The sequence below is a fragment of the Nerophis lumbriciformis genome, linkage group LG25 (genome assembly GCF_033978685.3).
Source record: "Nerophis lumbriciformis linkage group LG25, RoL_Nlum_v2.1, whole genome shotgun sequence".
Taxonomy (NCBI): Eukaryota; Metazoa; Chordata; class Actinopteri; order Syngnathiformes; family Syngnathidae; genus Nerophis; species Nerophis lumbriciformis.
The window spans coordinates 33016487-33043083 of NC_084572.2; the positions used below are offsets into that span (position 1 = coordinate 33016487).

At 36.2% G+C, this 26597-nt stretch overlaps 1 protein-coding gene across 1 annotated transcript in view; it reads right to left on the minus strand.

Moving 5' to 3' along the window:
• fam83fb (family with sequence similarity 83 member Fb) overlaps nt 1-26597 on the minus strand; it is a 53444-nt gene that overhangs the window by 12119 nt on the left and 14728 nt on the right. Inside the window, exon 3 of the mRNA XM_061984582.1 lies at nt 17664-17785. Within this exon, the coding sequence (XP_061840566.1) occupies nt 17664-17785 (122 nt within the window). The remainder of the gene's footprint in view (nt 1-17663; nt 17786-26597) is intronic.

Sequence of the window (26597 nt, forward strand, 5' to 3'; positions counted from 1 at the left end):
CAAGTATTTTTATTTTCAATGCTTTCTCTACATCAACTTCATATCTGTCGATTATATACATTTTTTAAATTTTACTTTGATGTTTTATGCTCTTTATCAAATAAATCCTTGGTTTTTTTTAATGGCAAACAGAAAATATGCAAAATTTTCCCCAAAACATATTTCCAAGTGGAATATTTGATGTGAAGCAATTGGAGCCTTAAACCGGTCAATAATTCATAATTATGATTTTAATTAATTTTTTTTTTTTTTTAAAGAAATGACAGTTAAAAAAATAAAATAAATACACTAAAGGTCTTGGGGATCCAAAAGGGTCCCACTCTTTAAGTGTCAATAATAAGTCTTTTTTTTTTTTTTTCTCCGATGCTTGAATCTCTACGTCAACTTCATATCTGTTGATTATATATATTTTTTAAACGTTACATTGATGTTCTAAGCTCTTTGTCAAATAAATCCTTTATTTTTTATTTTTTATGGCAAACAGAAAATATGCAATTTTTTCCCCAAAACATACTTCAAAGTGGAATATTTGATGTGAAGTAATCGGAGCCTTAAACCAGTCAATAATTCATGACTATGATTTTAATTCATTATTATTTTTTAAGCAATGACAGTTTAAAAAAAACAAAACACTAAAGGTCTTGGGGATCCAAAAGGGTCCCACTCATAAAAGTATCAACAAGTATTTTTATTTTTATTTTCAATGCCTGAATCTCTACGTCAACTTCATATCTGTTGATTATATACATTTTTTAAATTTTACTTTGATGTTTTATGCTCTTTATCAAATAAATCCTTGTTTTTTTTAATGGCAAACAGAAAATATGCAACATTTTCCCCAAAACATATTTCAAAGTGGAATATTTGATGTGAAGTAATTGGAGCCTTAAACCGGTCAATAATTCATAACCATGGTTTTAATTCATTATTATTTTTTAAGAAATGACAGTTAAAAAAATTAACTAAATACACTAAAGGTCTTGGGGATCCAAAAGGGTCCCACTCTTTAAGTGTCAATAATAAGTCTTTTTTTTCTTTTTCCGATGCTTGAATCTCTACGTCAACTTCATATCTGTCGATTATATATATTTTTAAAACGTTACGTTGATGTTCTAAGCCCTTTGTCAAATAAATCCTTGTTTTTGTTTTTTATGGCAAATAAAAAATTTGCAATTTTTTGCCCAAGACATACTTCAAAGTGGAATATTTGATGTGAAGTAATCGGAGCCTTAAACCAGTCAATAATTCATAACTATGATTTTAATTCATTATTAGTTTTTAAGAAATGACAGTTAAAAAAATTAAATAAATACACTAAAGGTCTTGGGGATCCAAAAGGGTCCCACTCTTTAAGTGTCAATAATAAGTTTTTTTTTTTTTCAATGCTTGAATCTCTACGTCAACTTCATCTCTGTCGATTATATAAATTTTTTTATTTTTACTTTGATGTTTTATGCTCTTTATCAAATAAATCCTTGTTTTTTTTTAATGGCGAACAGAAAATATGCAACATTTTCCCCAAAACATATTTCCAAGTGGAATATTTGATGTGAAGCAATTGGAGCCTTAAACCGGTCAGTAATTCATAACTATGATTTTAATTCATTATTATCTTTTAAGAAATGACAGTTAAAAAAATAAACTAAATACACTTAAGGTCTTGGGGATCCAAAAGGGTCCCACTCTTTAAGTGTCAATAATAAGACTTTTTTTTTTTTTCCCCCCGATGCTTGAATCTCTACGTCAACTTCATATCTGTTGATTATATATTTTTTTTAAACGTTACATTGATGTTCTAAGCTCTTTGTCAAATAAATCCTTTATTTTTTATTTTTTATGGCAAACAGAAAATATGCAATTTTTTCCCCAAAACATACTTCAAAGTGGAATATTTGATGTGAAGTAATCGGAGCCTTAAACCAGTCAATAATTCATGACTATGATTTTAATTCATTATTATTTTTTAAGCAATGACAGTTTAAAAAAAAAATATACACTAAAGGTCTTGGGGATCCAAAAGGGTCCCACTCATAAAAGTATCAACAAGTATTTTTATTTTTATTTTCAATGCCTGAATCTCTACGTCAACTTCATCTGTCGATTATATACATTATATACATAATTTTACTTTGATGTTTTATGCTCTTTATCAAATAAATCCTTGTTTTTTTTAATGGCAAACAGAAAATATGCAACATTTTCCCCAAAACATATTTCAAAGTGGAATATTTGATGTGAAGTAATTGGAGCCTTAAACCGGTCAATAATTCATAACCATGGTTTTAATTCATTATTATTTTTTAAGAAATGACAGTTAAAAAAATTAACTAAATACACTAAAGGTCTTGGGGATCCAAAAGGGTCCCACTCTTTAAGTGTCAATAATAAGTCTTTTTTTTTTTTTTCCGATGCTTGAATCTCTACGTCAACTTCATATCTGTCGATTATATATATATTTTTAAAACGTTACGTTGATGTTCTAAGCCCTTTGTCAAATAAATCCTTGTTTTTGTTTTTTATGGCAAACAAAAAATTTGCAATTTTTTCCCCAAAACATACTTCAAAGTGGAATATTTGATGTGAAGTAATCGGAGCCTTAAACCGGTCAATAATTCATAACTATGATTTGAATTCATTATTATTTTTTAAGTAATGACAGTTTTAAAAAAATACACTAAAGGTCTTGGGGATCCAAAAGGGTCCCACTCTTTAAGTGTCAATAATAAGTTTTTTTTTTTTTCAATGCTTGAATCTCTACGTCAACTTCATCTCTGTCGATTATATACATTTTTTTATTTTTACTTTGATGTTTTATGCTCTTTATCAAATAAATCCTTGTTTTTTTTTAATGGCGAACAGAAAATATGCAACATTTTCCCCAAAACATATTTCCAAGTGGAATATTTGATGTGAAGCAATTAGAGCCTTAAACCAGTCAATAATTCATAACTATGATTTTAATTCATTATTATTTTTTAAGAAATTACAGTTAAAAAAATAAACTAAATACACTAAAGGTCTTGGGGATCCAAAAGGGTCCCACTCTTTAAGTGTCAATAATAAGTTTTTTTTTTTTTTCAATGCTTGAATCTCTACGTCAACTTCATCTCTGTCGATTATATACATTTTTTTATTTTTACTTTGATGTTTTATGCTCTTTATCAAATAAATCCTTGTTTTTTTTTAATGGCGAACAGAAAATATGCAACATTTTCCCCAAAACATATTTCCAAGTGGAATATTTGATGTGAAGCAATTGGAGCCTTAAACTGGTCAGTAATTCATAACTATGATTTTAATTCATTATTATTTTTTAAGAAATGACAGTTAAAAAAATAAACTAAATACACTTAAGGTCTTGGGGATCCAAAAGGGTCCCACTCTTTAAGTGTCAATAATAAGTCTTTTTTTTTTTTTTTTCTCCGATGCTTGAATCTCTACGTCAACTTCATATCTGTTGATTATATATATTTTTAAAACGTTACGTTGATGTTCTAAGCTCTTTGTCAAATAAATCCTTTTTTTAATTTTTTTTTATGGCAAACAGAAAATATGCAACATTTTCCCCAAAACATATTTCCAAGTGGAATATTTGATGTGAAGCAATTAGAGCCTTAAACCAGTCAATAATTCATAACTATGATTTTAATTCATTATTATTTTTTAAGAAATTACAGTTAAAAAAATAAAATAAATACACTAAAGGTCTTGGGGATCCAAAAGGGTCCCACTCTTTAAGTGTCAATAATAAGGTTTTTTTTTTTCAATGCTTGAATCTCTACATCAACTTCATATCTGTCGATTATATACATGTTTTTATTTTTACTTTGATGTTTTATGCTCTTTATCAAATAAATCCTTGTTTTTTTTTAATGGCAAACAGAAAATATGCAACATTTTCCCCAAAACATATTTCCAGGTGGAATATTTGATGTGAAGTAATTGGAGCCTTAAACTGGTCAATAATTCATAACTATGATTTTAATTCATTATTATTTTTTAAGAAATGACAGTTAAAAAAATAAACTAAATACACTAAAGGTCTTGGGGATCCAAAAGGGTCCCACTCTTTAAGTGTCAATAATAAGTCTTTTTTTTTAAAAAATTTTTTACGATGCTTGAATCTCTACGTCAACTTCATATCTGTTGATTATATATATTTTTTAAAACGTTACATTGATGTTCTAAGCTCTTTGTCAAATAAATCCTTTATTTTTTATGGCAAACAGAAAATATGCAATTTTTTCCCCAAAACATACTTCCAAGTGGAATATTTGATGTGAAGTAATCGGAACCTTAAACCAGTCAATAATTCATGACTATGATTTTAATTCATTATTATTTTTTAAGCAATGACAGTTTAAAAAAAAAATACACTAAAGGTCTTGGGGATCCAAAAGGGTCCCACTCACAAAAGTGTCAACAAGTATTTTTATTTTCAATGCTTGAATCTCTACATCAACTTCATATCTGTCGATTATATACATTTTTTAAATTTTACTTTGATGTTTTATGCTCTTTATCAAATAAATCCTTGTTTTTTTTTAATGGCAAACAGAAAATATGCAACATTTTCCCCAAAACATATTTCCAAGTGGAATATTTGATGTGAAGTAATTGGAGCCTTAAACCGGTCAATAATTCATATTATTTTTTAAGAAATGACAGATAAAAAAATAAACTAAATACACTAAAGGTCTTGGGGATCCAAAAGGGTCCCACTCTTTAAGTGTCAATAATAAGTCTTTTTTTTCTTTCAATGCTTGAATCTCTACGTCAACTTCATATCTGTCGATTATATGTATTTTTTAACCGTTACGTTGATATTCTAAGCTCTTTGTCAAATAAATCCTTTTTTTAAATTTTTTTTATGGCAAACAGAAAATATGCAATTTTTTCCCCAAAACATACTTCAAAGTAGAATATTTGATGTGAAGTAATCGGAGCCTTAAACCGGTCAATAATTCATAACTATGATTTTAATTCATTATTATTTTTTAAGCAATGACAGTTTAAAAAAAAAATACACTAAAGGTCTTGGGGATCCAAAAGTGTTTAGAATAAGTCATACTTGTTTTTCTTTACTTTAAATTTTTTATTTCCTACATCAACTTCAGAGCTATCCACCGATGACAATTTAAAATTTGTATTTTAAACTTGTCAAATAAAACCAAATTTTTTTATATTGCAAACACAAAATTATGCATTTTCCCCCCCAAAAACCATAATATTGGTAAAGTAATCGGAGCCTTGAATAGGTGACATGACATTGATTTTGATGTACTATTTTTTGAGCAATGACATGTTTATTAAAAAGTACAGTAAAGGTATTGGGGATCCTAAAGGGTCCCGCTAATAAGTTGTTAAGAATCAGTCATATATTATTTAATTTTTTTTTACTTGAAATTTTTGTATCCCTCGATTAAGCGTTTTTTGTTTTTTTTAAATTGTATCTAATATTTTATGCTCTTAGTCAATGAAAACATTGGTTTTGGTTTGGCGAACACACAAAATATGCACCATTTTACCCAAAACATTATTCAAGGTTCATATTTGCTGTGAAGTAATTGAATCATTAAATAGTTCAATAATTCATAACAATATTGATTTTAATTCATTATTATCTATTGAGCAAGGACAGTTTAAAAAAATACACTAAAAGGTCCAAAAGGGCTTCACTCATAAAATTGGTAAGAATTAATCATAGATTATATATATATTATTTTACTTATTTTTAAATCTCTATATCCACATCTGATCTATCTGTCCAATTTATGTTAATGTTTTATAGTTTTTGTCAAAAAAAACCTTGGTTTTGATATGGCTAACACACAAAACATGCAAAATGTTCCCCAAAACATATTTGAAGTTGGACTTTTTGACGTGAAGTAATTGGAGCCTGGAATAAATAGGCCAATCATGTATCATTATTATTAAGTCATTATTATTTTTTGAGCAATGACAGTTTAAAACAATACACTAAAGGTCTTGGGGATCTAAAAGGGTCCCACTCATAAAAATGTTAAGAATGAGTCATATGCTATTTTTGTCTTTATTTTAATGCTTGAATCTCTACATCAACTTCAGTTTTGTCTGTTGATACATAATTTTTTTCACGTTCTTGACGAGGAAAACCTTGGCTTTGATATAAAAAACAAACAAAATATGCAATATTTTTAGAGATGTCGATAAATGCGTTGAAATGTAGTATCGGAAATTATCGGTATCGTTTTTTTTATTATCGGTATCGTTTTTTTGTTTTGTTTGTTTTTTTATTAAATGAACATAAAAAAACACAAGATACACTTACAATTAGTGCACCAACCCAAAAAAACTCCTCCCCCATTTATACTCATTCACACAAAAGGGTTGTTTCTTTCTGTTATTAATATTGTGGTTCCTACATTATATATCAATACAGTCTGCAAGGGATACAGTCCGTAAGCACACATGATTGTGCGTGCTGCTGGTCCACTAATAGCACTAACCTTTAACACTTAATTTTACTCATTTTCATTCATTACTAGTTTCTATGTAACTGTTACTTTCTTTTTTATTCAAGAAAATGTTTTTAATTTATTTATCTTCTTTATTTTTTTTTAAAGTACCTTATCTTCACCATACCTGGTTGTCCAAATTAGGCATGATAATGTGTTAATTCCACAACTGTATATATCGGTTGATATCGGTATCGGTAATTAAAGAGTTGGACAATATCGGCAAAAAGCCATTATCGGACATCCCTAAATATTTTCCTTAAAACATATTTCCAAGTGGAATATTTGATGTGTAGTAATTGGAGCCTTGAATAGATCAATAACTCATAACATTGATTTTGATTCATGATTGTTTTATGAGTCATGGCAGTTTAAAAAGCGTCTATGCGTTATTAGTTACAACGTTTTCTTGTTACATTTCACCCGCTTACACTTTTAATCTTATGTTTTTTTTAACCAATAATATTTTGTAATGTGCCGCGGGCCATTTAAAAAACATCTGCGGGCCACAATTGTCCCCCAGGCCGCACTTTGCATACCCTTAACAATCATCGTTCGGATCAGCACCTTTATACACCTTCATGCCTTAATGTTTAAGTCCCTAAAACAAAGGACATTCCTCTTTTTTTTTAAGTTACTTAATTCGAGTTTTGAATAATCTCACACCATTTTTAAAGGCGTTATTATCGATGGCGACGAGCGACTTTCACCGGAAGTGAGTTCGTTGCCTAAACTAGTCCGCCAAAACCGGTCAGGTGAGCGCCGATAATGTCACCAATGCAAGTAAAAGTTGCTATTGCTTACGGGTGAAAGTAAAGAAAATGATTAATTCATCACACCGTGTGTAGGATTCTATGTTATAAACGACGCTGCTAAGTGGATAAAACGCATTGCCTGCTAAGCTAGCAGGTGTTCGCAATGGCTGCTCCTTTTTTTGCCCCACTATCCAACGGAACCACCGTAAACCTTTAATTTGCAACCTAAGACTCTTTTTTTTTTTTTTTTAAAGTCTAAGTCGAATCGTCGGAAATTCTTACTTTTTGGCTTCAAGCAGCACACCAAAGGGAAGCACGTCGAGTACGACGGAGGCGGACACAGGACAGGTGACACGGCGGCGGGAGAACCACCGTTTCCTTGGTTACGGTAAGACAAAAAAAAAAAAATCCTCGAAACTTCCTTTTGCTTTTTCAAAACATGTTTAAAAGTAAATGTGTTTTCACAAAGTTATCGGGGGAGGGGGAGTGGGGGGGGGGGGTAGTGGGATTAAGCGGAACAAAAACGGTGTACTATGTTGCTTGGGGAAATAAATAGCTGTGGGTCCTTTGCTTCCAGGAACCCGAAAACGACATAAATAATGCAAATATTTATAATAATAAACATCATTATACGTTCGATTGTGTTGAAACACTTGTTTTATCACTCCTTATATCTAGAACTTGGACTTTAATAATTTTACATTTGTACTGTGTGTTTTGTTTATGTTTTTTAAGATTATGTATGTAGGGCATGGGTGTCAAACTCTGGCCCGCCGTGTAATTTCATTTGGCCCTTGAGGCAATATCAAATTAACATTAGAGCTGGCCCGCCGGTATTATACAGCGGCAATGCCGCTGTAACACCGCATTCACCGCTAATACTCTTACTTGCCAACCCTCCCGATTTTCAGTGACCTTCTCGAAAGTCTCCCGGGGCAACCATTCTCCCGAATTTCTCCCAATTTCCACCGGGACAACAATATTTAGGCAGCACTGCCTTTAGCGTCCTCTACAACCAGCGTTCCGGCCCCTGTCACATGATATTTGCGGCTTCTACACACACATAAGTGAATGCAAGGCATACTTGAGCAGCAGCCATACAGGTCACACTGAGGGTGGCCGTATAAACAACTTTAACACTGTTACAAATATGCGCCACACTGTGAACCCACACCAAACAAGAATGACAGACACATTTCGGGAGAACATCCGCACCGTAACACAACATAAACACAACAGGACAAATACCCAGAAACCCTTGCAACACTAACTCTTCCGGGACGCTACAATATACACCCCCCCCCGCTACCACCAAACCCCGCCCACCTGAGCCCCGACATTAATGAACTAGAATCCCAGAAAAGATGGCAGGTATCTGGCTCGGGCACATCAGATTAGATCAGTGTGTTGCAAACTGAGCAGTAAAAAGGCCTGAATGGTGGTTTATTCATTGTTATTTTATTTTCACATTTATTAGCCTGTGGAAAAAGTTAATGTTGATATTTACCTCAGAAGGTTGCAAATAAAAAAGAGGCATTCAATTTTTTATTTACATTTTATTTAATATACCATTGATGTTTTTTCGTTTGTTTTTTGAAAGCTGATTTTTGCACTATTAAGTGATATAAGTGTTGCTTGTTCCATATTCAGTGTTAAAGCAAATCAGTGAAGCAAAATGAGCAATAATTAACGTTTTATTCATGCACTTTCTCTTGCTACTTCAAGGCTTGAATGTTTGATTCATTCATTATTCTTATTTTATTTTCAAATGTATTATTAGCCTGTGGAAAAAGTTAATGTTGATATTTACCTCAGAAGGCTGCAAATAGAAAAGAGGCATTCAATTTTTATTTAAATTGTATTTGATATGCCATTGATATTTTATTATTATTATTATTTGAAACTCGATTTTGCATGTCACTATAAAGTTATATAAGCCTTGCTTGTTCAATATTCAATGCAAAACTTGTTTGGGTCCCTATTAAAAGGTTAATTTGTTTTCAATTCTGGCCCTCTCTGTATTTGAGTTTGACACCCCTGATGTAGGGTATCCATAAAATCTCTTTACTATTGTACATATTTATCACAAAGGAGAATAAAACGATACATATGTGCAAATGACTGTAAAATGAGATTAAGATATTGAAGTTTTTTTTTTAATATGGGCAGCATTACTTGCAAAATGGTATTTAGGTCCTTGTGATGAACACTGTAGCAATGCCTCATTAATATTGTAGAAAATATAATATACCTTTTATATTATACAACATTTTGTGGTGAAATGACCCTCGGCATTTGACCCAAACCCCTTGTTCCACCACCTGGGAGGTGAGGGGAGCAGTGAGCAGCAGCGGTGGCCGCGCTCGGGAATCATTTTTTTGGTGATTTAACCCCCAATTCCAACCCTTGATGCTGAGTGCCAAGCAGGGAGGTAATGGCGCCCATTTTTATAGTCTTTGGTATGACTCGGCCGGGGTTTGAACTCATCTTAATCTTAGTACAATAGAACACATTTGATTTGGTAGCCTTTATTTTTTTGTTTTGTTTTTAATGGTAAAGATACTTGAACACCCTATACAACACAGGTGTCAAACTCAAGGCCCGGGGGCCAGACCTGGCCCGCCACATCATTTTGAATGGCCCGTGAAAGCCTGGAAATACAAACCCCGTTTCCATATGAGTTGGGAAATTGTGTTAGATGTAAATATAGACGGAATACAATGATTTGCAAATCATTGTATTCCGTTTATATTTACATCTAACACAATTTCCCAACTCATATGGAAACGGGGTTTGTAATATGCATCAATAAAGTAGCTTTTCTTTCTTTCTTTTTTTATTTTGACAGAAAAAAAAAGACATGTGCTGCATGCAATTATACATCTTTTAAACTTTATCTATCTAATAATGCACGAGTTATTGTATTATCATACATTCGAAACCTTTTTGGGGTAAAAACATACATAAATATCTACTTAGCCTTATGATTTTAAAGCAAGTTATCCATCAAATTGTACACTGTAAACATGACAATATATTTTCTTTAAAAACAGATTGGTCTTCAGGATCCTACCGTAAGAAAAGAACTGTGGTACCATTTTTACATTTACAGTAATACACTGTGAAAACAGCATCCATATTTTTTATGCAAAAAAACTGGCAGCTCAATCACCAGAATTTTACATTAAAATAGAATGTGACCATTTTACTGTACATTTTATGGTAAAATTCTGCCACAAAATCCAGTTGTTGTTTTTTACTTACAGTGTAGGTATAATATACATTTACTAAACAATGCATAGGTCGGTGTTTTTCAACCTTTTTTGAGTCAAGGCACATTTTTTGCGTTGATTAAATCCGAAGGCACACCACCAGCAGACGTCATTAAAAAAACGAAACTCAGTTGACAGTAAAAAGTCGTTGTCGCAATTGTTGGATATGACTTTAAACCATAACCAAGCATGCATCACTATAGCTCTTGTCTCAAAGTAGGTGTACTTTCACCACCTGTCACATCACGCCCTGACTTATTTGGAGTTTATTGCTGTTTTCCTGTGTGTATTGTTGTAGTTTTTGTCTTGCGCTCCTATTTTAATGGCTTTTTCTCTTTTTTTGGTATTTTCCTGTAGCAGTTTCCTGTTTTACCTTTCAGCTATATTTACCGCATCTACTTTGTTTTAGCAATCAAGAAGATTTTGGTTGTTTTTATCCTTCATTGTGGGGACATTGTTGATCGTCATGTCATGTTCGGATGTACTTTGTGGACGCCGTCTTTGCGCCACAGTAAGTCTTTGCTGTCGTCCAGCATTCTGTTTTTGTTTACTTTGCAGCCAGTTCAGTTTTAGTTTTGTTCTGCATAGCCATCCCTAAGCTTCAATAGCTTTTCTTAGGGGCACTAACCTTTTGTTTATTTTTGGTTTAAGCATTAGATACCTTTTTACCTGCACACTGCCTCCCGCTGTTCCCGACATCTACAAAGCAATTAGCTACCGGCTACCACCTACTGATATGGAAGAGTATTACACGGTTACTCTGCCGAGCTCCAGACAGCACCGACACTCAACAACAACACATCATTTTCAGACTATAGTTACTGGTTTGCAAAAAATATTTTTAACCCAAATAGGTGAAATTAGATAATATCCCACGGCACACCAGACTGTATCTCACGGCACGCTAGTGTGCCGCGGCACAGTGGTTGAAAAACACTGGCATAGGTAATCGTGTGACAATATCATGCGACTGATCCTTATACATGTATGTTTCTTTTATTAATGTTACTAGCGGCCGGCCCTCTGAGGGTAGCCAAAACTGCAACGTGGCCCTCAATGAAAATGAGTTTGACACCCCTGCTATACAACTACATACCTGCCAACTACTCCGGTTTTCCCGTAATTAGTACGGTTTTCATCAACCTATTCCGGGTTACGTTTGCAGTGATTAAAAAATACGGTTTTTCATTAATTACATTTTTTTTTTTTTTTTAAGTTTTATTCACGAAATCGCATAACAACAATGACAATCGACACTGCTTCCCGTAACTTCCTATCGAGCCATTCCGAATGCCACGCGCGAGGCTATTTATGGCACCGCTGCCAAGCACGAGGCACCTGTTGCCATTGTTTCCAAACGAGCGAACGATCATGGAATCAGCCGGAGAAAAATCGCAAACGAGTCTTAAACCGAAAAGAAAACTGCAGTCATTCCGTGAAGAATATTCAAAAGCCTATCCGGGAATAATTATCCGTTCCATAAAGGGTGAAAACTACGCGAATTGCACCTTGTGCAGACAAGATTTTTCAATCGGACACGGAGGAATTAGCGATGTAAAAGACCGCGTTGGGACAAAAAAACACAAGTCTAATGCCGTTGCTAGCGATACAAGTGGAAAACTTTCAACGTTTTTCGGATTTTAGCCACAAAAAGGTAATGACACCAATGTTATCTATTGGAATTGTTTAGTACTGTTATACTGTTAAAAGTGTTTATACTATTTATGCTTTCAAGTCCAAGTTGAAGAAATATTGTTAAATGTTGACAGCATAACTACCAAAATACAGAAGTATGTCCTTAATATTTTTGCAGTGCTATTTCTGTTGAAAAGTTAAAATGATTACATTAGAGATGTGATGTGCCACTTTTCAAGTGTCTGATGGCTTAAATTAATTTTCATAAATTTTTCATATTTTGAATTCTTTTGAAAGGCTTACAAAAAAACTACATTGAATTGTAATTCCATGCTATTGACAGGACTATTAATTTTAATGAAGTTAGCTTACCATGTTTACAGTATGATAATTGTGATAGAAATGTGAATTTTAGGCACAGAATATTTTTTACAATTGAACAAGGCAGTAGATTATACAAGCTTGGACAGAAAGTTAATAATGACACCAATTTTTTTTTTAATGGAATTGTTTAGTACTGTTTTACCATTTGTTTACTGTACAAAGTGTTTATACTGTTTATACTTTCAATTAACAAATTGAAGTCTTGTGAAAGGTTGACAGGATAACTGGCATTAACTGTCAAAATAATTTCAAACTATTGAAGTTAGCTTACAGAATAAACATGTCAATCAACCCATATGATTTTTGCTGTAATATTTTTGTTTTGAAAAGTCACTGTGACTGATAGAAAAGTGATGGTTTTAGCAACATTTTAACCTGTCTGAATGCTAATAATCATTTTGCGTCGGGGGGCGAACCTGAACCCCCCACCAGGACTTTGTCCTGGACCTGCGGCCCCTGGACCCTGGCTACTAGGTTTTTCTGATTTCAAAAGTTGGCAGGTATGCAACTATATTATTTTCTAAAAATATATAGAACATTGTATGTATTCTTATAATTATATAAAATAATTGCATCTGTATATGTAAAGTAAAAGGTATACAGTTAATAATAATAATGGTAATAATAGCTCAGTTAGTCACCAAACTAGATCAGCCTCTTTCCAACAACAATATTTGTTTTGCATATCTGCCGTGTGTTTATTCAAATGAGAACAAGGAAAAGTGATGTCTTTGCACTGTGTGGTGAGTAAATGCGTCCTTTTATCTTGTGTAAACGCTTGTGAGCCTCTTTCACACCGTGGTCCCTATATTGAGGTAGACTTATAATCAGTGACTCCTTTAGCCCCGCCTGGCTGTCACTTGGACTCGGAAAGATGGAACGGATCCCGTTTGGGATGCCGTGCTGTCAATCATCCGCGGTAATGAGGCCGTGGAGTGTAAGCGTTTTAAAAACTAGAATAGCGAGTCGGTCAAGGTGAGCGTTGTCGCGTGATGTGATGAATGCGTGCGGCGTAAATCATCCTCTTGCAATTGTTCCGACTGATGAATTTGTTCTGTTTAATCAGCTGGCTTGTTGTTTACCTCAAGAAGGAGGACGTGTTTTTGATTACACTTTGTGCACAACAACTGGCCGCTACAAGCTTTGCCATTATCGCATGGACAACACAACACTCTTTCAAGAGCGTAGATGGACAGAATCATTTATCAGGATGTTCTATGCAGTGTTTTCCGTGCGTTCGTTTATTTGTGACGGCCTGTTTGCCCTCGCTCATGAACACATTATAATGGGACTGTTAGAATAATTGTTTCTAAGTTATCACAAAAACTTTGTGTTACACAGGCATGTGATTTTTCCGTCTAAAGTCGGAATTCGTGAATGAGCTAAATAATATTATTTGATATTTTACGGTAATGTGTTAATAATTTCACACATAAGTCGCTCCTGAGTATAAGTCGCATGAAAAACAACTGCGACTTATAGTCCGAAAAATACGGTAGTTCTGAATTAAGTGGTTCATTAAGGTAATGGGGGGAAACAGAAGTGCATCAAAGGCAATGACTGTTAGAAATATCGCTTTTATCATCTTGTGGAATACAATCGGACCATGCTTGTGTCCGCAGTGATCACTTTGTAAAATGTTTGTTTGAACATTTGGTTTGTTTGACAAAACTTTCTGTGATGCAATCAAGTTTTTTTCTCTACTATATTCAGGCATGTGATTTTTCCGTCTAAAGTCGGAATTCCGTCTTTTTTAATCTCGGGGGAAAAAAAAAAATTATCTCCCATTTTTCCGTTTTTTTTTCCGACCCTAAATCAAGTGGCCTAGTGGTTAGAGTGTCCGCCCTGAGATCGGTAGGTTGTGAGTTCAAATCCCGGCCGAGTCATACCAAAGACTATAAAAATGGGACCCATTACCTCCCTGCTTGGCACTCAGCATCAAGGGTTGGAATTGGGGGTTAAATCACCAAAATGATTCCCGGGCGCGGCCACCGCTGCTGCCCACTGCTCCCCTCACCTCCCAGGGGGTGATCAAGGGTGATGGGTTAAATGCAGAGAATAATCTCGCCACACCTAGTGTGTGTGTGACAATCATTGGTACTTTAACTTTAACTTTAAGATTCGAGACGTAGTTTATATTACGCCGTAGTTGATTGGTCGATACGTTCCTTGTGACCAATCAGGACATCTGTTATGAATGATGACGTCATCATTCATAATGGTTATTACCGCCATTTTCCATATGTAAACGATGTCGGTTCTCGAGAGAAAGGACGCTTTACGAGTAAAAGAAATTGATAAACATGTCAAAAATAAGTTTCGATGGGACTGGATGGAAAGGGAAATCACTGATACTGTTGGGAAGAAGGAAGTTACGACTTTGTTCGGTGATTTTATTCGGAAAATCGATGGTCCCGGAAAGGTTTTGTGCACGTGGTGTCATGATAATATTGACTATGGATCACGAGGTTTCAAAGCTTTGGAAGTACATGCGAAACGCCAAAAACATATGAAAAAACTTGAAGCAAGGTATGTTCTATTAATGATGTTTTCATGTCTTTAAACACTAAAATATTTTCTTCAAATGGTGCTGTCTTTGTTAATTTTAGCATGTTAAATTGGTGAAAAAGCAGGAGCTTCGGGGGGTGTCGCCCCCCCTTGTCCCCCCACCTGGACCTGGCTGGGGGCCTTCGTCCCCCAGACCCCCGGAAATGTTTTCAGTCTTTTTCATTGTGGTCAAATCACATGCCTGGTTACATTTGAGTGCCCGGTGAGAAGCAAAAGCTGTCTTTGAAACCTACCAAGAAGAAGGCTCGTAAAACTCCACTGTGTAGGGGGGGAAGCAACATGAAGGTGTTCCTGTTTCTTTCATGTATTATAATCAAACAGAAAGATATTGTCTGACCCAAGGACTATAAAAGCGAAGAGGAAGAAGGACCAGAATCCCCTCCAGGCGACCTCTTTTTTTCAACTGTTTTTTACGAACCTCTTCTTTGAACTGTTTTACGAACCTCTTCTGTGAAGTGTTTACGACCTTTTCTTTTGGACTGTTCTGTAACCAAAGGCAACGCTGTTTACGACCCACTTCCCTCTGAAAGCAGCTGTGGTCATGTGGTCAGGGGAAAGTCAAATAAAGGAGGAGTTGTACAATCTTTCGCCAGAGCGTGCTGAGATACTGTGCAAGGGTACAGTGTACAGGCGACTCTCCTCAATTGAGCCAAATTGAATTCTGTCTCTGTTTAATTTGTTGCTTCTTGTCTTGTTTAATAGATGTCATCAGTGTTTCAACCTGACAGGACTGTCTTTGAATTAGGGCTGCAACAACTAATCGATTAAATCGATTCAAATCGATTATAAAAATAGGTGGCGATTTATTTAGTCATCGATTCGTTGGATCTATGCTATGCGCATGCGCAGAGGCAATTTTTTTAAATATTTTTAAAAAAAAATTTAGTTTTTGAATTTTTATAAACCTTTATTTATAAACTGCAACATGTACAAACAGCTGAGAAACAATAATCAAAATAAGTATGGTGCCAGTATGCTGTTTTTTTTTCAATAAAATACTGGAAAGGATAGAAATGTAGTTTGTCTGTTTTATCCGATTATTAATCAAAGTAATAATCGACAGATTAATTGATTATCAAATTAATCGTTAGTTGCAGCCCTACTTTGTATGTAACTTTGCCTAATAACACCACTTTGTGGCTAAGCCATTTGTACGTTGGGTCCCCCACAAGGTTTGGTCCCCTGCAACACCTCCTGACGACCTCAAGAGCAGCGCTGGCTATTAGTTCGGGCTTTTAGCACGGTGGATAGCACGCTCTTCTTTCATGCCGGACCCAGGTCCGGGTCCCGAACTGAACCAGGCAGATTACAGTGGTGCCGTGACCCGGATTCGAACCGGGGTTGCTTTGGCGTGCTAGCTAACGAGCTAAAAGCGTGAGCTATCATATCAACCAGCACTGTTCTTGAGGTTTAGACTTAGACTTAGACAAACTTTATTGATCAACAAGGGAAATTGTTCCACAGAGTAGCTCAGTTACAAAGGATGGAAAGGATAGGGATGGAAAAGATAATGCACACAAGGGCACAAAAAGAGGGCGAAAACAAAAGATATTAACTACACTAGAAATGTACCATAGTAGCAATATAACATATATGTAATATTTACATATTATATATACAGTATATAATATATACTGATATATTATATTATATTTAAACATGATCCAGCCCCACTAGCTGACCTCTGTTACACTCACCCCCCAAAAACCTCACTCTAATCCGGGTCACGGCACCACTGTAACCTGCCTGGTTCAGTTCCTGCTTTTTTTGTTCCGCCCGGGACTCGAACCTGGGTCGTCCGGCATGAGAAATGAGCGTGCCAGCTACCGAGCTAACAGCCCGAGCTACCGACCCGATAGCCAGCGCTGCTCTTGGGGTTGTCAGAGAGTGAGGTTTACCAACGTACACACGGTGCAGCCACACTAGCCCACACGCCTCATTCACACCTGGTCTGCCAGAGTATAAAAACATGGCGCGGAAGGTCCCAGTGTTGCCTACTTAACAACAAATAATCAATTCCTCTAAAATTGCCACACAATCACCTGGACAGTGTGGCAGTTTTACAGATTTTATCAAAGGGACTGTAGTCTAACCAATGTGGTCTGTAAATGATCCAAGGCGCTAATACCACACCACCTTAGCCGCGCTCACCCTTTAGAGCACAGCTGTAACTTCCTGGCACTAAACCTGCAGAAAATGGTTCTTCTCCGGCTTTTCAATGTTGACATTTTCACACTTTGCACCATTTTATTATTAATTTCTAACATATTCCTTATTTTTAAGAGCTTATTGTTAAGTGTTCAATGTCATTTTACAATTTTGTTGACATTATTTGAGTGTTTTCCATGCTTGTGTTGACATTTCCTTTCCGAGCTGTGGGGATTATAATCAGAGGAATGTTACATTTGAAATAAAAATATTTTCATTTAATATATTTCTCTCCTGCTCATGAAAATCATCAATAATTATCGATATCGACCGATATAAAACCCTTATATCGTGATACAGTTTTCAGCCCTATAATATACACAAAAGACCGTTCCAGTGCTCACCTGTAGGATCCAAAGACGACCTTGTCCCCGTCCACCAGCATGTACCTGGTGCACATGGAGCCAGGAAGTCTTCCGAAGGACAGGTTGAAGCCGACCCCCTTGAGCGTTCTGGCTCGAATGTTCTGCACACACACAGAGAGTCACGGTGTGGGTCAGGGAGCGAGAAAACACGTCACGCTGAAAGTGTTCTGTTTAGCTTCAAATGTTAGGAAGCTGTAATGTGAGACAGTGTTGTTACAAACACAAAGTCATGCTTTACATACCCATATCTTACACTGCTGCTCTTACTGCTATTTGTTTTTAAACCTGTCAAATATTGTATTTCAACTGCACCAAAAAGAGTACCGGTATCTACCTGTATTTTCCTCATGTTTTCATGTTTGATGACAATTAAGTGCTCTTATTCTATTCTAACGTAGAGACATAAATAATGAAAATCTTACCAGTGTCTTGTTACCCCACCCCAAGCTACTATTTACTATTACTCGGGCTCCAGTACTATGGAATGCCCTCCCGGTAACAATTAGAGATGCTACCTCAGTAGAAGCATTTAAGTCCCATCTTAAAACTCATTTGTATACTCTAGCCTTTAAATAGCCCCCCTGTTAGACCAGTTGATCTGCCGTTTCTTTTCTTTTCTCCTCTGCTCCCCTTTTCCTTGAGGGGCGGGGGTGCACAGGTCCGGTGGCCATGGATGAAGTGCTGGCTGTCCAGAGTCGGGACCCGGGGTGGACCGCTCGCCTGTGCATCGGCAGGGAACATCTCTGCGCTGCTGACCCGTCTCCGCTCGGGATGGTGTCCTGCTGGCCCCACTATGGACTGGACTCTTACTATTATGTTGGATCCACTATGGACTGGACTCTCACAATATTATGTCAGACCCACTCGACATCCATTGCTTTCGGTCTCCCCTAGAGGGGGGGGGTTACCCACATATGCGGTCCTCTCCAAGGTTTCTCATAGTCATTCACATCGACGTCCCACTGGGGTGAGTTTTTCCTTGCCCGTATGTGGGCTTTGTACCGAGGATGTCGTTGTGGCTTGTGCAGCCCTTTGAGACACTTGTGATTTAGGGCTATATAAATAAAGATTGATTGATTGATTGATATTTGAGGATATAAAAAAAAAACATATATATATATATATATTAGAGATGTCCGATAATATCGGACTGCTTTAAAATTTAATATCGGAAATATTATTTATTGGTATCGGTTTCAAAAAGTAACATTTATGAGTTTTTAAAAGGCCGCTGTGTACACGGACGTAGGGAGAAGTACAGAGCGCCAATAAACCTTAAAGGCACTGCCTTTGCGTGCCGGCCCAGTCACATAATATCTACGGCTTTACACACACACAAGTGAATGCAAAGCAAACTTGGTCAACAGCCATACAGGTCCCACTGAGGGTGGCCGTATAAACAACTTTAACACTCTTACAAATATGCGCCACACTGTGAACCCACACCAAACACGAATGACAAACACATTTCGGGAGAACATCCGCACCGTAACACAACATAAACACAACAGAACAAATACCCAGAACCCCTTGCAGCACTAACTCTTCCGGGACGCTACAATATACACCCCCCGGTACCCCCTACCACTCCCACCTCAACCCCGCCCACCTCAACCTCCTCATGCTCTCTCAGGGAGAGCATGTTCCAAATTCCAAGCTGCTGTTTTGAGGCATGTTAAAAAAAAAATAATGCACTTTGTAACTTCAATAATAAATATGGCAGTGCCATGTTGGCATTTTTTTCCTATAACTTGAGTTGATTTATTTTGGAAAACCTTGTTACATTGTTTAATGCATCCAGCGGGGCATCACAACAAAATTAGGCATAATAATATGTTAATTCCACGACTGTATATATCAGTATCGGTTTATATCGGTATCGGTAATTAAGAGTTGGACAATATCGGATATCGGCAAAAAAGCCATTATCGGACATCTCTAATATATATATATATATATATATATATATATATATATATATATATATATATATATATATATAGTAAAGTGTTTATACCAGTTTAGATTTGGAGATGACGTTTCTTAATTGGTAAATATGTTATTGTCTCTTGTATACATGTTAGCATTTATGCTAGCTACCAAACTAACGCTAATTGGTCTCCATCCATCCATCCATTTTCTCCCGCTTGTCCCCTAATCACAGTTTTTCGATCATTTTAATTTAATACGGTAATACTAACCGTCGGGACATTTACAGCGGTTATCATTACTGCCATCCAAAAGCCATCATTTACGCCCCTGCTTATTTCAGCAAGACAATGTCAAGCCACATTCTGCACGTGTTACAACAGCGTGGCTTTGTAGTAAAAGAGTACAGGTACTAGACTGGCCTTACTATAGTCCAGACCTGTCTCACATTGAAAATGTGTGGTGCATTATGAAGCCTAAAATACCACAACGGAGACCCCGGACTGTTGAACAACTTAAGCTGTACATCAAGCAGGAATGGGAAAGAATTCCACCTGAAAAGCTTCAAAAATTGGTCTTCTCAGTTCCCAAATGTTTACTGAGTGTTGTTAAAAGGAAAGGCCATGTAACACAGTGGTAAAAATGCCCCTGTGACAACTTTTTTGCAATGTGTTGCTGCCATTAAATTCTAAGTTAATGATTATTTGCAAAAAAAAAAATTAAGTTTCTCAGTTAGAACATTAAATATCTTGTCTTTGCAGTCTATTCAATTGAATATAAGTTGAAAAGGATTTGCGAATCATTGTATTCTGTTTTAACTTACCATTTACACAACGTGCCAACTTCATAGTTTTGGGGTTTTGTAGTTTGTTTGCGTTGAAATCACCTTTTTAAATTATTTTAGCTTTTCACGCCAAGTGTTTAAGACATCAATATAGGGTACAGTTTGATTTTGATGACAGATTTCGGTCGGGATCTATAAAATACCAAATTTGGTACCCATCTCTAGGTGTGAAACCGAGGTACCACGGCTAAGGCCTCTCTGGGGGCATGAGTTCAGAGGTTCCAGAGTGCAAACACGGGCTAAAAACATGACCTTCTCCTTGACAGAGTAGAATACTGTGATGAGTACATCAAATATACGCAGTCAATCCCAAAATATTTGAGGATGCCCAAGGCGGAATGTCGGCAGGAAGTTCCCAAACGTTTACTGAGTGTTGTTAAAAGGAAAGGCCATGTAACACAGTGGTAAAAATGCCCCATGTGACAACTTTTTTGCAATGTGTTGCTGCCATTAAATTCTAAGTTAATGATTATTTGCAAAAAAAAAATTAAGTTTCTCAGTTGGAACATTAAATATCTTGTCTTTGCAGTCTATTCAATTGAATATAAGTTGAAAAGGATTTGCAAATCATTGTATTCTGTTTTTATTTACACAACGTGCCAACTTCACTGGTTTTGGGTTTTGTAAATAAATGAACTGAACTGAACTAGATGGAGCCCGTACACGTACCACAGTTTGAGAATCACTGACAAATAGAAAGTGTTTGTGGGGACAATTCCGATGCTTGCCAATAACTCACTTTTGTGAGTCACGGAAGTCTAAATAACATCCATACGCGTTTGCATTTTGAGTATTTGTGGTCGCCACTTCCTGCATTTCTGCAGTGTGGAATTACAAAGTGCGCAGACCTTGTGCACCTTCGCTTACGCAAGACCAGGAAACGTCTTTGCACAAATATGAGCGGCTGTAGATTTGCCAACAGAATTTGCATTCAAATAAAATCAACCTTGTTCCTCCTGTGATAAATGAGTCCTGTATTATTGTTGTTAAATTAGCTGTAAAACTGTATTAAAGGCCTACTGAAACCCACTACTACCGACCACGCAGTCTGATAGTTTATATATCAATGATGAAATCTTAACATTGCAACACATGCCAATACGACCGGGTTAACTTATAAAGTGCAATTTTAAATTTCCTGCGAAACTTCCGGTTGAAAACGTCTCGGTATGATGACGTATGCGCGTGACGTCGATGGTTGAAACGGAAGTATTGGGACGCCATTGTATCCAATACAAAAAGCTCAGTTTTCATCGCAAAATTCCACAGTATTCTGGACATCTGTGTTGGTGAATCTTTTGCAATTTGTTTAATGAACAATGGAGACTGCAAAGAAGAAAGCTGTAGATGCGATTGGTTAGCGTCTGGCTACTAGGGATGTCCCGATCCGATATTTGGATCGGATCGGCTGCCGATATTTGCCAAAAATTGCGTATCGGCAAGGCATGGGAAAATGCCGATCCAGTTTTTAAAAAAAACTCCGGTCCGTGTTTTCCAAAGCACCGATTTAAATAATACATTCCACTTTTCTGCTGCTTTCTAATTTCCGTTCCGCATTTTCCAGCACACCTTCAACACATCCACAGGTCTGTGAATTCTCACGCAGTTGCTTTTAGCTGCTGGCATTACACGACAGGCTCTTCTCACTCTTTCCTGTGTCTCCCTCTCACAGACAGCAAGCGCACCTTCTTACACACGTCACACACTGTCACGACATACGTCACATACTGTCACGTCATATGTCACATACGTGTACGTCCTCCCCGAGCAGAGAGGTAGCAGCATGGCTAACGTTAGCTGTGATGCTAGCGCAGCCGTGTGACCAACGTTCTCTCTAAGGTGCGCGCCTGTGCAATTGCAAACTGCTCAAGCGTCCTCTGCGCATAGCAATTATATGCCACGCACAAAATCAAAAAAAAAATAAGCGCATAACAATTTTCGACACACGTACACGACAGAGAAAACAGTTTTCGTCATCATTGTTCAAATATTGTAACGTCTGTCGAGACGCTTATCTCCGTTCGGTGCCACACGCCCACACCATCAAAATGCTGAGGCAAAAATTTCCAGATCAACACCGTATGAAAAAAATAGTGATTTTTTTAGTTGTGATTTCCTTCTCTGCATGAAAGTTTAAAAGTAGCATATATTAATGCAGTATGAAGAAGAATGTTTTAATGTAGACATGCAAGCCTTGAAAGAACATTTTGAAAATCAAGACTACATTTCCTGCAAATGGGTGCATTTCTACCCTATATTTTAACTTTAGATTTATTCTCATATCAAACTCTTTTGGCTGTCTTTTTGACACTTACATCCAACACCCCCCTCCACACCCTGGATTATAAATAATGTAAATAATTCAATGTGATTATCTTGTGTGATGACTGTATTATGATGATAGTATATATCTGATAGTATATATCTGTATCATGAATCAATTTAAGTGGACCCTGACTTAAACAAGTTGAAAAATGTATTCGGGTGTTACCATTTAGTGGTTAATTGTACGGAATATGTACTTCACTGTGCAACCTACTAATAAAAGTCTCAATCAATCAATCAAAACACAGAATCATCATACTGCTGTGATTATGTGCATCAAGTGTTCATTCAAGGCTAAGGCAAAATATCGAGATATATATCGTGTATCGCAATATGGCCTTAAAATATCGCAATATTAAAAAAAGGCCATATCGCCCAGCCCTAGTTTCAATGATGCCATTTCTGTTTGTCATGTATAATTTTGTCTATTTTGTGTTTATTCTTGAATAAACAGGTCAGTTTCTTGTTACCAACCATTGTGTATTATTCAAACTCCCCTAATTCAGCTGGCTAGTTGTTATCAAGAGTACTAAAACCCTTTTCAACATGATTCTGACAACTAAGTAGGCTAAATAACTTTAAACTTTAATACATGCTCGGATAGGCCAGTATCAGTCAGTATCGGTATCCTTGGATAGCAGACGCGCTATCCGACGCTAGACGCCGACCGCATCGATAATCGGGTGAAGTCCTTCGTCGCTCCGTCAATCGCTGGAACGCAGGTGAGCTTCAGTGTTGATGAGCAGATGAGGGTTGGCGTAGGTGGAGAGCTAATGTTTTTATCATAGCTCTGTCGAGGTCCGTAGCTAAGTTAGATTCAATGGCGTCGTTAGCAACAGCATTGTTAAGCTTCGCCAGGCTGGAAAGAATTAACCGTGTAGTTACAGGTCCATGGTTTAATAGTATTGTTGATTTTCTGTCTATCCTTCGAGTCAGGGGTTTATTTCTTTTGTTTCTATCTGCAGTTAAGCCCGATGCTATCACGTTAGCTCCGTAGCTAAAGTGCTTCACCGATGTATTGTCGTGGAGATAAAAGTCACTGTGAATGTGACTTTTGTGTGTGTAAATACCAATTTATAAGAATGGAGACGTACACCAGTTTACTAACTACAGACCAGTTTCATTACTTCCAAAATTCTCCAAAATCATGGAAAAATTATTCAATAGTCGATTAGATTTATTTATTAACAAAAGTGGGACGCTTGTGGAGAACCAATATGGATTCCGAGCAAATATCTCAACATCAATAGCATTGACCAAAATAACAGAGGAAATTACCAATGCAATAGATGGTAAAGAATGTGCGGCCGCAGTATTCATGGACTTAACAAAAGCATTTGACACAATTAATCATGATATTTTAATACGAAAATTAGAACGATATGGCATCAGAGGTTTGGTATTGAATTGGGTAAGAAGTTATTTAACCAACAGGAAGCAATATGTGAAGATGGGTGAAAATATGTCAACACGGCTAGATATATCCTGTGGTGTACCCCAGGGATCAATACTGGGACCAAGATTGTTCAATCTTTATATAAACGACATTTGTAAGGTTACGAAGGACTTAAAGTTGGTTTTATTTGCGGACGACACAACTGCTTTCTGTTCAGGAGAGAGCACACAGAAGATAATACAAATAATAACAGAAGAAATGAACAAATTAAAAAGATGCTTTGACAAAAACAGACTATCTTTGAATCTCAGTAAAACTAAAATAATGCTATTTGGTAATAGTAGAAAAGAGCATCATACACAAATACAAATAGACGGAGTAGACGTAGAAAGGGTAAAAGAAACTAGATTTTTGGGAGTATTAATAGATGATCAAATGAACTGGAAATCTCATATACAAAACATACAACATAAGGTGGCAAAAAACATTTCAATAATGAATAAAGCAAAATATGTCCTGGGCCAAAAATCACTACATATTCTCTACTGCTCGCTAGTGTTACCATATCTGAGTTATTGTGTAGAAATATGGGGAAATAACTACAAATGTGCGCTACATTCGCTAACTGTGTTACAAAAAAGATCAGTTAGAATAATACATAATGTTGGATATAGAGAACATACAAACCCTTTATTTATTAAGTCAAAAATATTAAAGTTCGGTGATTTGGTAAAATTGCAAACAGCTAAAATGATGTACAAAGCAAACTATAACCTGCTACCAAAGAATGGACAACAATTCTTCTCAACTAAAGAGGAGAAATATAACCTTAGAGGAAAAAATAATTTAAAACATTTATATGCACGTACAACACTTAGAACTTTTAGCATATCAGTATGTGGAATTAAATTATGGAATGGATTAAGTAAAGAAGTTAAAAATTGTACTGATATGATCCAGTTTAAGAGGTTGTTGAAAATAATAGTGCATACAGAGTACAAAGAAGAAGAATTATGAGAAATACTTTCAAACTTATTGAAAATAAGATAATATTCATCTCAGTATGTTAATAATGACTGAATTAATTAATTCATTACATATTACAAAACTGTTGTATACTAATTCATAGATGTTATTTTATTATATAAAAAGGTCAGTAAATGATTCTATATATTTGTAAACGCTTTGAAGTGGGAAAGCGGTAGGATTAAATAAGCGTTGCTTCTTCCTACTCCTTTTCGGGCATGATGTAAAATGAAATGATATGAAATTGTGTGATGTATTATGATGTAAGTGTGTTCATGTTCGAAATAAACTAAAGAAAGAAAGAAAGAAATGTCCATTTCGCGTTCTCGACTCATTTTCAAGAGGATATAGTATCCGAGGTGGTTTAAAATACAAATCCGTGATCCACAATAGAAAAAGGAGAGAGTGTGGAATCCAATGAGCCCTTGTACCTAAGTTACGGTCAGAGCGAAAAAAGATGCGTCCTGCACTGCCCTCTAATACTTCACTCTCACGTTCCTCATCCACAAATCTTTCATCCTGGCTCAAATTAATGGGGTAATCGTCGCTTTCTCGGTCCCAATCGCTCTCGCTGCTGGTGTAAACAATGGGGAAATGTGAGGAGACTTTCAACTTGTGACGTCACCATACTTGCCAACCTTGAGACCTCCGATTTCGGGAGGTGGGGGCTGGGGGGCGTGGTCGGGGGTGGGGCGGGGGGCGTGGTTAAGAGGGGAGGAGTATATTTACAGCTAGAATTCACCAACTCCAGTATTTCATATATATATATATATATATATATATATATATGTGTGTGTATGAAATACTTGACTTTCAGTGAATTCTAGCTATATACATATTTATTTATTTTATTATATATATATAAATAAAATAAATACTTAAATTTCAGTGTTCATTTATTTACACATATACACACACATAACACTCATCTACTCATTGTTGTACTTGAAAGTACAATGCAATACAATTCCGGGGCAATGGCACCTATCAAATACACAGTAATGAAAACACAGTTGTTCTACTAACTGTACTGTGTGTTATGAGAGTAGAGTATGTGTGTGTGTGTGGCCCTTTAATAGGTGACAGCATGTGAGGTGAGTGACGTCAGTGAGTGTGTGGGCGAGAGAAGAGAGTGAGTGGTAGCTGAGTGCGGGAGGGACTAGTTGGTTTTGTGTTGGATTGGCTGTGTGCAAGCAATCAATAAAGTAAGATTTGCAACTAATCGCTGGACTCATCATTCACCCTAAAGACCCACTGCCGGGTAAGGTGAAGGGTGTTGCCCCGAGCATACATCGGCCCTGGAGAAGTGTCTCCCCTGCGCTCTTAGACTACGGTCTCGTTCTTCTGCTTCGTCTCCTTGTGTGCGCACACTGGACTCAGGTCCGCATGGAGC